The following is a 14,363-nucleotide window of genomic DNA, read 5'->3' on the forward strand; positions in this document are numbered from 1 at the left end:
TTCAGGTGGGTATAGCAGATACATTCACTGGTCTTTCTGTCCTGTTTTCCTTTTTTTCTTTGTTCCACAGAAGAGGTAGTGTGGCATCATGTAAGAACACAGGCTGAGCCAGCTACCAGGTTTGACCTCTGCTTCCACCACATTCTAGCCGGGTGTCTGCTTTGTCTGCAGAGTTGGAGGTAACAGTGGCTATAAGAGCCCTACTCCAAGGCTTGCTATGAGAATTAACTGAGTTGATAAGTATAAAGCCCTTTCAACGATGCCTGCCCCAAAGGCTCTAGAACTGTGTCATCATTATTCACCTCTCAGCCTCAGTAAGCGTTGGCCCTTGAAAGTAGCCACTTTGGCATTCATAGCATGGACACTTGTGATTTCTGCAGTCTGTAAGCGACCCCTGAGTCATGATGTAGTCATCTGTGATGTCAGTAAGGAAGAGATTGTATTTATTTATTTATTTTTTGCGGTACGCGGGCCTCTCACTGTTGTGGCCTCCCCTGTTGCGGAGCACAGGCTCCGGACGCGCAGGCTCAGTGGCCATGGCTCACGGGCCCAGCCGCTCCGCGGCATGTGGGGTCTTCCCGGACCGGGGCGCGAACCCGTGTCCCCTGCATCGGCAGGCGGACGAAGAGATTGTATTTACTCATCCAATTGTAAAGGTCAGGTTGGACAGCGTTTTAATCACTCATCCAGTAAATTTGCCAATGAAGACAACAGCTTATACACATTGAGAACTCAGCATGGTCAGGAGTAGGACATGCACGTGGGAATCTCATCATGTCCTGTAACCCACTTTAAGATCCATGTCCAGGGCTTCCCTGGTGGCGCAGTGGTTGAGAGTACGCCTGCCGATGCAGGGGACGCGGATTCGTGCCCCGGTCCAGGAAGATCCCACATGCCGCGGAGCGGCTGGGCCCGTGAGCCATGGCCGCTGAGCGTGCGTCTCCGGAGCCTGTGCTCCGCAACGGGAGAGGCCACAATAGTGAGAGGTCCGTGTACCGCAAAAAAAAAAAAAAAAAAAGATCCATGTCCAGATTCAGTGCATCCAGACGTGGGCTGTACCTTACTGTTAACCCTTTCCCCTCTTCTCCATTCAACTATGCTCGTTCTCCCCGGATCAACAACAAAAACTTTGAAATATTATCTCCGTATTTGTTCTTTCTGTGTTTTTCTTGTGGAGTTCAAAAAGCTACTGTAAAAATACGGAGGCAAAGGAACTGTGGGACATAGCTGATGAGTACTCTCCATTCTGTGCTCCCTACCTTCTCTCTACCACCCATACAGGCCGCTTCCCAAAGTAAAGGAAAAAATTCACATTTTTTGAGGGGAGGGTTTCTTTATGATTCCTCTTTGCATACCCTGACTTACTGGAGTCCTCTAGGTTATTTCTCTTCTCAGGACTGGTGTATGTTTTGATTTGGGGAGTGGAGGATGGTTGATGGTAGTGGCAATGGTGCTTATTTTTTTTCCTGAGTTGATTATCTTGTAAGAATTGATAGTGAACATTTATACTTGTTTTGAAGTGTTAACCAGAGACAGGTTAGATATTAGTGATGATTGCCTGCAGCATGGCTCCTTTCTTCCAGTGCGCAAGTGCTTGTATAGGTTTTTATTCACAATTTGTTGCCATCTTTCAGTAGCGTAATCTACTTTGTTTGGTTGTTTTTCTGGCCACGCCCCGCAGCTTGTGGGATCTTAGCTCCCCGACCAGGGATTGAACCCAGGCCTATGGCAGTGAAAGCTCTGAGTCTTACCCAGGCCTATGGCAGTGAAAGCTCTGAGTCTTAACCACTGGACCGTCAGGGAATTCCCAGCTTAATCTACTTTGAATAAATTCAGCAGTCGGGAAAGCTTACCTTTTGCCGGCATGCCTGAGCAGTCCCTTCCTCAGATGCGGTGTTCTCTTAAGAAAGCCATTAGTTTACTCTTTTGGTCTTTTTTTTTTTTTTTTTTTTTTTGCGTTATGCAGGCCTCTCACTGTTGTGGCCTCTCCCATTGCGGAGCACAGGCTCCGGACGCGCAGGCCCAGTGGCCATGGCTCACGGGCCCAGCCGCTCCACGACATGTGGGATCTTCCCGGACCGGGGCACGAACCCGTGTCCCCTGCATCAGCAGGCGGACTCTCAACCACTGCGCCACCAGGGAAGCCCTACTGTTTTGGTCTTATAGTGGGTTCAAAGTACTTTCTATTGCAGAAGAAAAGACAGCAAAGGACAGGACCTAAGTCATTGTAGAAAACAAATCCTATTAACAGAAAAGTGCCGTTTCTTTTTCTACGACTTCAGGTATTACTGTGCAGTCCAAGTCTAATGGAATTAGGACCAACCTGGATGTTGTGAATTGCAGGAGTTTCTGATCCACAATAAAAAAAAAAGAATTGAGAAGCCTCCTGAGTGGTGTCAATTTAGTTTCATGTGGGAAACAGGATTGAGAGAGAAGCAGAAATTATTGTACTCAGAGTCTTGAATCATTGCAACTCTTAAGTAGTATGTTGGAATTCTTTGTTTAGTCATCAAAAGAAAGGAGGAGAAAAAAAGAAAGGAATCAAGAAGCATAGATTCTGCTGGGTCCAACAATTGTAACAACTCCCATTTACTGAATATGTATGCCAGGTGTTTACACCTGTTTCTCTTCATATCCTCATACTGAGGTGGTATTGTTTCCATTCACACAGGAGGAAACCAAAGCTCAGGTTAAATGGCAAGCCCAAGTTCATGTCTGTAGGTACCAGAGCTGGGTTTGGACTGTGGTCTCAAGTCTGTATTATTTGTTTTCAGTACATGCACAGAGAGAAGTTTGGAGAAGCCAGGGGAAAGACAAAACTTAAATTGTCAGTACTAGGCTGTGTTAAAAATACAACTCTCTGCTTTAAAAAAAGGGAAATTTTGTTCTAAGATACACATGGATTCCCACCTAATATGTAGATGCAAATGAATTTCTCCCCTCAGATTTTCTGTTTTAGTGGAAAAAACAGAGTATTAAGTGTCCATTTTAGACCAATGGAGCGACTTGGAGGAAATAAAATGTTGTGTTATGTCTTTTTAGCACTTGGTGCCAGATGTGATAGAAGGAAATTGTGTTTTGGAACCTTTAGGGATGTTATGTTGCCTCTTGGAATTTGCCCTTCTGGCTGGATAAAATTAAACCGAGAATAACAACTTCAGTTTTTGACTCAGAGCCCTTGTAAGCAGTGAAGGGTTGATGTGAACATTTATAAGCATTTTGGCCTACGAGAGCTTCATTGTAGAGACCCCCGCTCCATTCTTCTCAAGGTCAGTGATCATCTGGCAGGGCCCTTCCCTTTTTGTGCCTTTGCTGAGGGGCCCTAGGTCCATCACACTTTCGAGATGTGCGCATTCTGAATGTGAACTTGGTAAGAAACTAGTTTTTGAGAACCAGTGGAATGGAAACGACCAGGCTGCTTTGCAGCTTCTCAGCAGATTCTCAGGAGTGTAGCTGGTGTTAGCTTTCACATGCTTTTGTCCTGTATGAGGCAAATCCTTGTACAGTGGAGTACAGTTTTCTTAAGGGAATTTTTCTGATTTGTTCTAATCAGTTTTGTAACAGGAGACTGGTTTTCTGTTATACGCAATGGCTGTGATGACTTTTTTTCTTTTGTGGTAGGAAACTGGAGACCATGTTTATTGGAACTAGGACACAGCAGCGAGGAATGTGGGCTCTGGAGTTAGTCAGGGCTTGGGCCGAACCCTTGGTTAGTGACTTATTTTCCTATAAAAGGGAAGTTCTTGAACCTCTTTAAGCCTCAGTTTCTTCACCTGTAAAATGGAGATAACGCCAGTCCTAGAGTTGTGAGGATTAATGAGGTACTAATGAAGTATACTTACCTGGCACATCATAGAGCTTAATAAATGCTGGCTCTTATCATTATAGTTAAAAGCATCTGGTCGAAGTGGAAGCTGGGACTGACAGCTTGGGGAGGGCTTTGATTGCTGTGCCCAAACTTGGACACACCTGTCTTTACTGCTCAGAAGTCTTTTTCACTTTGTGATTTTCAGCAGTGTTCCAAATAGATGAGGTTGCTGCACGGTCTGTGTTTTGGATAAGTAAAGTCTTGTGATCTGTTTCATGGCATTCGAGGCAGGGGCTCACATGCACTGGGTGGTTAGATTATTTTTGGAGGCTGGCTTGTCAGCAGCGGTGTATATCTTACTGCATTATTCTGACCTCTCCTTTCCCTCTCTGCAGCTGAAGGAAGTCTGATGAATAGTGGCAGCTTTAGTAGGAAGTCGAGCACTGTTAGGAATCTTGGTGGTTTTTCTGTCCCCCTAGCCGGTGTTGAAATTCCCACATGCTTCATGAGATATGTGACTCCTCCATGACTTAGCTGCTTGGTGGGTTTTCCCTTTTCACAGATCAATTTTTGGTCAGCAGCTTGTTGCCAACATCAGAACGTATTTAACATCATTCTAGAGAAGAGGAGTCCCTACTTTTAAAATGAAAAATGTGTACTAAGCTTCTGGGGCATTTTACAAAGACGAGGGTGAGTGGGGAAAATGTCTCCAGTCATTTTCTTTTTTCTCTCCCAGGAAATGCTTCTGGTGGATTCATTTTCATCCCTTTGAGAACATGCCATGTTGTGACAGTGTTTTAGAATGGAGAGCAGGTCTGTGGGAGTCTTCCTTTGCCATTTCTAGTGAGGGAAGGCCACCAGGGACCCTGCCTCCTTCCTGGGCGCGAATACTCAGGCTCACGAAGCAGGCAGTGCAGCTCCCGCTTCCCTTCTCCCCTGCCAGTCTTACTCGTGAGATTGGTGGCTCTGACATTGATTCCTAATCCTGCGGCCCCGGATATATTGCACGTTGACATGCTGCATGACGTGATTCTGTCATCTGTGGTTTTTCAGTTGTTAGTGCAGTTGGTCTAAGTTGATGCCCTTGGTGACAATCAGCAGAACCACTGTAGGTAGTTTTTGCTAACGAGGGGATCCATTTATAAAGATACAGGTGTGGTTCATGGAACTGTGGGCCAGAGGCGAGGGTGGGCCTCGCTAGAGCCTGGAAAGCCATGGAGTCCAGGCTGTGACTGCTTGTGTGTCTGGGTTGGGCTTTTATCTCCACGTATCTTCTTCACGTGTCTCATTCTTTGCAGAACAGCTTTCTCTGTGGCTCCATATTTGTGGCCAAATCTGCAGGTCTGTAGTTGAAGCAGCCAGTTTGATTAGCTTCTCTTGGCCCTTCAGCCAAATTAATGGGGAGATAAAACGATTAGCCGTTTGCTGGTACTGCTGTCTGTTAGCCCACGCAGGTAATGGGGAGGCAGTGACTCTCTCCTGGAGGTGGGGCACAGGGGACAGTTGTCTGGGGAAGGGGCGTTTGGGGTAGGACAGAGTTCTAAAAGATGTCTCCTAACTGTCTTGTTTATGGAATGTAAACAAAGAATATCACTAACCATTTCAAGAATTGATGTATGTAGGTAGTTTGGGGTAGTATAACATCTTTATTATCGGAAGATGATACTTCCTCGGACGTAACAATAGGGTAGTCTTCTCCGTGCTGGCTTCAGTTCCAAGCGCTAAAGATGATTGCTAGAGTTTTCTAACAGCTGATTGAATTTAATGAATAGCTTTGCTTTCCTCAGAGAAAGATGATAAACCTGTCAAAAATACTTGTGCTTTAATTCAGTTCTTTGTCAATGACAGATGATGAAAACTCTCAATGAGAATTTCTGAGTTACCAAAACACTCATAGCATTTACATATGCAAAAACAGTCCCTCTCGTGTAACCTAGAGCAATGCATCAGGGTCATCTGGGGAACTTCTACAAAACCGGAGGCTGAGCTGCATGCCCCGCACTCTGATTGCTCAGGCTTGTGTTGGGGCCTGAGTGTCTGCAGGCTCCCCAGATGACCTGCCGCTCCACAGCTTTGAGAACGCTGCCTCAGAGAGGCTTGATTGATTGGCATCTCCTGGGGTGGAAATCACGGTCGTCTCCAAAACAGACCACACGCAAAACAGGTTCTGTGAAGACACCGTGACTTTGCTCTTGTTCCTCAGCCTCAGGACGGGCTGTCTGGGCTCTCCCTGCCTCAGACGTACCCAGGTTTCTTCTAGTGCCCTGCTTCAGCCTGAATCAACAAATTCAGAAAACTCATGCCAACCAGACACTTCTACCCAAAACAGACCAAAAATATTCCATTTTTATTTGTTGACAGAGCTGGTTGTGTGTTGTAGAATTTCCCACAGTCAGGATTTGATTGGTTGCATCATTGGTTGCATTTGATTGGTTGCATCCCCAGGATTTGATTGGTTGCATGCATTGGTTGTGTGTTGTAGAATTTCCCACAGTCAGGATTTGATTGGTTGCATCCCCATTTAACATGTTTCTCTGTCCCGGTATTCAACCTGTAAATTGGTAGGTTGATATAGCAGCTCAAGCAGATTGAGATCAGATATTTTGGCAAGAATTCTTCATAGATGGTGTGGTAGGTTGATGAGGGGGCCCAACATGCCTCTCTTTTTGTTATGTTAACAGTCATTCTTTTTCCAGTTTTTTACTTTATGATATTTTTTATTCTTATTATGGAAAAATTTGATTTTGACCCATGAAATTGATTTACAACCCACTAATAGATACAAGCCCTAGTTGGAGAAACACTGTCCTAGAGAGGGAGATAAGCATGCACATGGGTACTTAAAAAATAATATAGGTGCTAACAGAAGAATGTATAACATGAATATTCTAGTATGGGGATAAATTTGTTTATGAAAGTAACGAAAATCTACATAAAGATGTAACCCCTGTTGAACGTCTTAAAGTTAACAGCCATTTGTGATTGTTGTTTTGGTCCATTAATTCATTAAGCATTGCTAATTATCTTTGAATATCTGATAAACACTGAACCCAGCATAGAAGCATTTGAAGATATTTTTATTGAGAAACAGTGACACAGAACCTGGCCTTGATTCCTTATTAGAAGTGATTGCATCCCATTGCACTGCCGTATGGTTTTAGGTAACTTAGAATGAGGAAATATGTTCCCGGCCTCCTTTACTGAGCCCTGGTATGCTGCAGAGTAGATGGCTCACTATTGACTTGATACATTCATATTGGGTTGGCCAAAAAGTGCCTTTGGTTTTTAAGTAAAACTAAAAGACTTATTTTTCATTTTCACAAAGAACTTTATTGAATAACATATTCACCCTTTGTTCCACTACCTTCTGCCATTTTTCAGGCAACTTCATAATTCCATCTTCCCAAAACCTTTTATCTTTTTGAGCAAAGAACTGTTCCAGTTGCCTTTTACAGTCTTCCAGGGAATTGAAATTTTTTCCACTAAGAGAATTTTATAAAGACCAAAATAAGTGGACATTCGAAGGTGCAGTGTCTGGTGAATACGGCAGATGAATCAGAACTTCCCAGCCAAGCTGTAACAGTTTTTGCCTGGTCATCAAAGAAACATGCAGTCTTGCGTTATCCTGATGGAAGATGATGTGTTTTCTGTTGAGTAATTCTGGACGCTTTTCATCAAGTGCTGCTTTCAGTTGATCTAACTGGGAGCAGTACTTGTTGGAATTAATTGTTTGGTTTTCCAGAAGGAGCTCATCATAAAGGACTCCCTTCCAGTTCCACCATATACACATCACCTTCTTTGTTGTTTTTTTAAATTACTATTATTATTTTTATTTTTGGCTGCATTGGGTCTTCATTGCTGCGTGCGGGCTTTCTCTAGTTGCGGTGAGCGGGGGCTACTCTTTGTTGCGGTGCGCGGGCTTCTCACTGCGGTGGCTTCTCTTGTTGTGGAGCACAGGGTCTAGGTGCGCGGGCTCATGGAGCACAGGCTCAGTAGTTGTGACGCACGGGCTTAGTTGCTCTGCGGCCTGTGGGATCTTCCCGGACCAAGGCTGGAACCCGTGTACCCTGCATTGGCAGGCGGATTCTTAACGACTGCACCACCAGGGAAGTCCCAACATCACCTTCTTTGGTTGAAGACCAGCCTTTGGTGTGGTTGGTGGTGGTTCATTTTGCTTACCCCACGATCTCTTCAGTTCCACATTATTGTACAGTATCCACTTTTCATCGCCCGTCACAATTTGTTTTAAAAACAGAACATTTTCATTACATTTAAGTAGAGAATCGCATGCAGAAATACGGTCAAGAAGGTATTTTTCCGCTTAACTTACGTGGAACCCACACAATCAAAGTGATTAACATAACCAAGCTGGTGCAAATGATTTTCAACGCTTGATTTGGGTATTTTGAGTATGTTGGCTATCTCCCGCGTGGTATAACATTGATTGTTTTCAATTAATGTCTTAGTTTGATCGCTGTCAACTTCAACTGGTCTACCTGACCATGGAGCATCGTCCAGCAAGAAATTTCCAGCACGAAACTTCACAAACCACTTTTGACACGTTTGATCAGTCACAGCACCTTCTCCATACACTGCACAAATCTTTTTTTGCATTTCAGTTGCATTTTTACCTTTCTTGAAATAATAAAGCATAATATGCTGAAAATGTTGCTTTTTTCTTCCATCTTCAATATTAAAATGGCTACACAAAAATTCACCAATTTTGGTAAGTCTTTTTAAATGCACGCTGATAAGACAGCTGTCACATACAATCTAGCAGAATTATTTCAAATGAAGTTAAAGACAACTAAGCGCTACTAGAGCCATCTTCTAGAAAAAAACCGAACAAACCTTTTGGCCAGTCCAGTAGTTTCCTGTTCTTACCTTCAAGCCCTTTACGCAGGTTCATTTTCTCTCAAAAGCACACAACAATCTTCTTTTGTTTTTGATCCTTGATTCTCACTGGAGAAAGAGGGGAATCATTCTGTGGACTGTCTTCTATTCTCTTTCTGACTCTGCTTAAGCTGCTTTCCTTTGCTCTGTGACTTTTGTTCCTTTATATGGGGAGTGCCCATCCCTGTCCCTCCACTTGGGACAACTGATAGTTGTCAATTCTAAATAATTAGTGTAATACATTGAACCAACTTGTTGAAATTTTCTGACTTCCTTTAGTTAAAAATACTTAAAAAAAAAACTTAACACAACACTGTAAAAATCACCTATACTTCAATTAAAAAACAAAACAAAACTTAGCTTTTCACATAAACAAAAAGCTCCTGAGTGAATATGATGTTCTAGTGTGTATTATGAAAGTGTGGCTTTATGTTATTCATTTTGAGCCCTTAAATAAACAAAAATATTACCCCTTTCTCTTCTCTTTTAGGAAATTCACACAAATGAAAAGGAAGTAACAGAGAAGGAAGTAACTCTTCACTTGTTGCCAGGTAACAGTCATCTTAGCATCTTACCTCATGTGCAATTCAAAGCCAGTGATAAATTGTGTCATCCCTAGTAGCACTATATATAAACTCCTTTGTTTTCATCCAGACAGTGTGTGACAGTAATGAGTTGGACAAAAATATCAATGTCTTTAGTTCAGTAACTGCGCACCTGGGACTGAGTATTCCAACAGCTACAAAGAATTTTTGTTTCCCCTTCCCCATAGCTGATGAAAATAAACATGGGAAATTCTCACCTCTTTTGTAAGCAAATGAGGTCTTTTTTCAGGGTGCCTTACTTGGCCCCATCCAGTATTCTGGTCCCCTGTCAGGAAGATCCTGGTCCCCTGCAGATCCCTACACCCAACCCCTGCTGGGGTTTAATCAAACGCTGGGGCTGCCAGGGCTTTGCTCTTCGGTCATCACCAAGGAGCCTGGATTGGTTGGATTTCTTCCTTCCTTTCTCCCTCCCTCCCTCCCTCCTTCCTTCCTTCCTTCCTTCCTTTCTTTCTTTCTTTCTCTCTCTCTTTCTTTCTTTCTTTCTCTCTCTCTTTCTTCCTTTCTTTCTTTCTTTCTTTCTTTCCTTCTTTCTTTCTTTCTTTCTTTCTTTCTTTCTTTCTTTCTTTCTTTCTTTCTTTCTTTCTCTCTTTCTCTTTCTCTCTTTCTCTCTCTCTTCCCTCTCTCTCTCTCTTCCCTCTCTCTTTCTTTCTCTCTCTCTTTCTCTCTTTCTGATGGAGGAGAGTGACTCTGTAGCTTAAGCCAAGTTTTAATCATTTCTGAATTCAGAAACAAACTTCTTGGTGGTGTAGCCTCCATATATGGGGCTATCCAGTGAGTTGTGCGTTCGATTGTTTTGCTACTTTCTTTTTTCCAGTCCCAAATAGCTTTTTTCATAAGTATTTTTAGATACATTTCCCAAAACAATTGAGTCCTCATTCTGGTTCTTTTAATTTTATTCCATTTTATTGAGAGGATATGAATATGTACAAGTTTCTGACTGATCCACCTTATTTGGTAAACATATCAGAATCTCTGACTTTTTAAAAAAATGTTTTTAAGTTTCAAAGGCTTTTCCCTATAATAATGGCCTAAACCTCAATCCATATATCCTATTGTATTTCCTCTTCTTGGGTTATATTGTAGATTCTGAAATTTACTTTTGTCTTCAGCTTAGTGTTATGTACATTCTCCATTCCCCTGGATTCCTGACGGCCTCTTCTAGGTGTGCAGCCCAGGTTTCCTAGACTAGATTGTGATCTTTTCCAGCTCGTGCCTCCCATGACCTGAGACTTTGAACGTACAAACTGACAAGTGTGGTGCAGGTCGCCATGCTTGCAGAGCCTCTCCTGGATGTCGTTTTAGCCCCTGTGTGCCAACTTCTGGTCTCCATTGCCTGACCATGGACCCATATGGCTTGCCTGGTCTTGGGAGAGGCTCACCATTAAAATTGTTTTACACCAGGAGTTGAAAGCACAGGAAGCCTTGCTCACGTGTCTTCTACCTCGGATTCAGCTGAAGCACTTTTTCTGGGACTATTTTAAACCCTAATGAGGCCCTGACTTCACTGTTTTCTTCAAGCCCGGTGGTCTCTATAGAGGCTGACCTGGTGACAGAGCCATCTTCTTGTATTTCCATTGTAATTAACCCCTTGGAAGAGAGAAAAAAAACAAGGTTAAATATAATATGTGTCCCCTGATAATCTCAGTGTCTGGAATTCTTCTTTGTTTTCATATTCAAAGTTAGAATAAATGAATTTTGAGCCAAATGGTAAATTTAAAGACATTGAAGGAAGTATCCAGAGGGAGATTCTAAGGAGAAGATGGTTACCTGTTGGATGAGAAGAAAATTCCTTTTTCCTTCTTGTCACAAAGTATTTACACTTAGTCTTCTTTTTTTTTTTTTTAATTTTACACTTAGTTTTTCATTTCCCCTGTATCCGTCTTTTTTTCCTGCCCTTACGCAGGCATCCAGCCCTCATGAGCCTCTCCACTTCCTGCCTATCCCTAAATCCTCATCTTTTTGACTATAGTGAGAAGTACTCTCTATCACCAGGAAATACAGCTCTCATGCTGCTGGGCGTCTGCAGATAGAGCAGGAAAGGTGACACACTGAGAGGAAATACTCTCAACTAAGAAAGAGAGGAAACAGGTTTTTTTCCCATAAACCTCTGACCTCCCTTTTCCTCCCATCCTTGTCCGTGGAGCCAGAATGAGTGCAGTCGTGCTGCACCCTCTGTGCCTGAGGAAGCTGCCTTAGGGCCCCGGGCCAGGGAGGCACCCGCCCTCTTTCCGCAGTTCCGGGGTGAGGAATGGCCCACCCTCACAGGAAGGGGGGCTCCAGAGCTACGTGCCAGAGCTCACTGGCCAGCCCTTCTGGCTTTGCTCACTTGGGTACCGCTTCTCCAGAACTTCTGCTTGGGTCCAGGTGATGAAAGCACTAAGATCTGAGTTTGTAAGTGTAGCCGAGATCATTTCTACCTGTTTGGACACGTCCATTATTCACAGTGAGAAGATAGAGAAGTGCCCCATGTAGAAGTGTACCTGAGTCATTGTGATTTCACTTCTCCGCAGTCCCCACTCTGCTTCATCCTCTCCCCTAGGTTTTGCAGCTCCCGTGTGCTGTGTTGTAGTGTGTGTTTGTCTTACAGGAATAGAGCCGGGAAGCTTGTACTGTTTGCGTTCTGCATGTTGCCTGAGGACTCTAAGGAGGACTTGTTTTGGTTTTGATCAGGTGAACAGCTGCTCTGTGAAGCCAGCACAGTACTGAAGTGTGTCCAGGAAGACTCCTGTCAGCGTGGAATCTATGGGAGGCTTGTCTGCACAGACTTCAAGATTGCTTTCTTGGGCGATGACGAATCTGCATTGGATAATGATGTATGTGTGAGCTGCACTTGGTTGAGTTTGTGGGAGCACTGCATTGGTGGCCCCATTGTCTTTTCTCCCAGCTTCTCAATAACTCACCCCTAACGCACGTAAACACAAAGGCCAGAGTCTTGCTCACCACTAGTCTGCTCTCTCTCCTTTGGGATCTCCTTTCGGCGGGAGGACCACCCTGCAGTTTCCCACCAGTGCCTCACGTCACGCTGGCTTGCGTTTGACCTCGTAGGTTGACGCCGTCAGCTTTTAATTTTCTTCTGTATTTCAGCACAGTACCTCTCACTCATGGGAATCACATCTCCCCAAATATACTAGTTCCCCATGTTTTCTCTATACTGGACTCTTCCTCAAATTTAGGAACTGAATTCAGTTGTGACACTGGTGCTGAATGCAGCACTGAGTTTGGGTTTACTTCGTGTTTGCTCTGTGCTTGTAAGACTGGTCCTCCTTAGGAAGAGTGAGCAGTGGAGTGAGGAGGGAACACCCGCACCCCTCAGGGTGCGCTGGTGGTAATGGGAACCGGCTGGCCCGGCCACGCCAGCACCCTGCCACCTGACAACGTGGGCTTCTGTGCAGCTGTTGCTGTAGCAGCCTGGTTCCTAGTCCTGTACAGAGGCAGCATTTACAGAGCTTGAATCTCATGGGGTTTTCTTCCTGCCTTCTCGTAGCTCTGTCACTCACCTGTCTACATTTGTGTGGAGAAATCTGAACCTATGCACCACCTGCCAGCATCTCTCAGGGTGTTGTGCATGCGGCCTGGTGGGTTGGCCTGGGAGCAGCCGGCAATGGCATGTCCTGCCTGGGTTTGAAGACAAGTGTTGCGCAGCATTTCTCACACACTTCACTCCATCGTCCCTTTCCTAGGGATGTGACTACATTTCCCTGTTTGTTTGTGTAGGATGTATACCTTTTCATTTATTTTTTCTAGCTTTACTGAGATATAATTGACATTTAACGTTGTATTAGTTTAAGATGTACAACGTGATGAATTTGGTGTATGTAAATATTGTGAAATGATCATCACAATATGTTTAGTTAACATCCATCACATCACATAGTTAAACAATTTTTTTCTTGTGATGAGAACTTTTAAGATCTACCCTCTTAGCAACTTTCAAATGTACAATGCAGTATTATTAACTCTAGTCACCATGCTGTACATTACATCTCCAGGACTTGTTTTATAATTGAATTTGTACCTTTTGACCACCTTCATCCATTTCCCCCACCCACTCCCCATTTTTCTTTATATGCACGTGGAGGATGGTGATTTGCTTTACCTGTAAATGTCACAGTGCATAGCAAGGAATCACAGTTGTTTCCTTTTGAATTTTTTAGGAAACGCAGTTTAAGAATAAGGTTATAGGAGAAAATGACATTACCCTCCACTGTGTTGATCAGATTTATGGAGGTGAGTATGTTTTCCCCTGGGGTGTTGCCAGCCTTTGAAAGTATAGCTGTTAATGATGAGTTTTTTTTTTTTTTTTGGTCCTTTATAGTTTACTGAAATTTCTTCATATTTATCTTATTTAAATCAGTTTTATGGATGATAAAATTGAGATGCGAAGTGGCTTATTTGGGGTCGCTTAGCTGGAGGAGCTTGGACTTGAACATGGAACCTGTTCTTTCTAATACTCCACGGTGCTATTACATGATAGATATTGATCATATGTCAGTGTTAGCTGTGCAGATCTCACTTTAAAGGCTCACCTGATAAAGGTCTGTCATACCACACTCGGTGTCTTTTCTTCTGACTAAACAAAGCCTCGGGTGTCTTTTCTTCTGACTAAACAAAGCCTCTCTGGGCTCCACTTCTCTGTTTTTGTAGTCAGGGCTTTGTCAGAAATCATTCAGTAGCCGTTTATGGTGTTCCCAGCACCAACAGGTGCTGCGTGGTGCAAACTCTGGGAAAGGGAGGAGGGTGTCAGGAGGGGCCCTAGCTATAAACCTGGGAGTTGACTGTCCCAAAAGCAGATCCCTAGTGATCTCCCATCTTTCGTAATCTCAGCTTTCAGAGCTGGGTTTTCTGCAGGAGTCAGTTCTGCCAACAGTGGCCAGTCCATTTGGGTCTGTGCTTCCTGGGGAGGAGTGAGGAACCCTGGCTGTTCCAGAGAACAGGGCCCCTGCTGGATGGGACTGGGCCCTGCTGACAGTTACTTAGAAGCTGGTGCCTTTCCTCTCACTTTTGAGAGGCGCCCTTGGAAGTTAATAGTCTACCTTGCTTCTTTAGCATTTAATTGT

The 14,363-nt window shown here is 43.8% G+C and overlaps 1 protein-coding gene across 1 annotated transcript in view; it reads left to right on the top strand.

Annotated features, from left to right (window-relative positions):
• The window catches only part of MTMR12 (myotubularin related protein 12), a 65,658-nt gene that overhangs the window by 17,251 nt on the left and 34,044 nt on the right, over nt 1–14,363 (top strand). Inside the window, exons 2-4 of the mRNA XM_060009631.1 lie at nt 9,192–9,252; nt 11,977–12,119; nt 13,461–13,533. Coding sequence (XP_059865614.1) covers nt 9,192–9,252; nt 11,977–12,119; nt 13,461–13,533 — 277 coding nt within the window. The remainder of the gene's footprint in view (nt 1–9,191; nt 9,253–11,976; nt 12,120–13,460; nt 13,534–14,363) is intronic.

Source organism: Delphinus delphis, chromosome 3 (assembly GCF_949987515.2).
Source record: "Delphinus delphis chromosome 3, mDelDel1.2, whole genome shotgun sequence".
Lineage (NCBI taxonomy): Eukaryota > Metazoa > Chordata > Mammalia > Artiodactyla > Delphinidae > Delphinus > Delphinus delphis.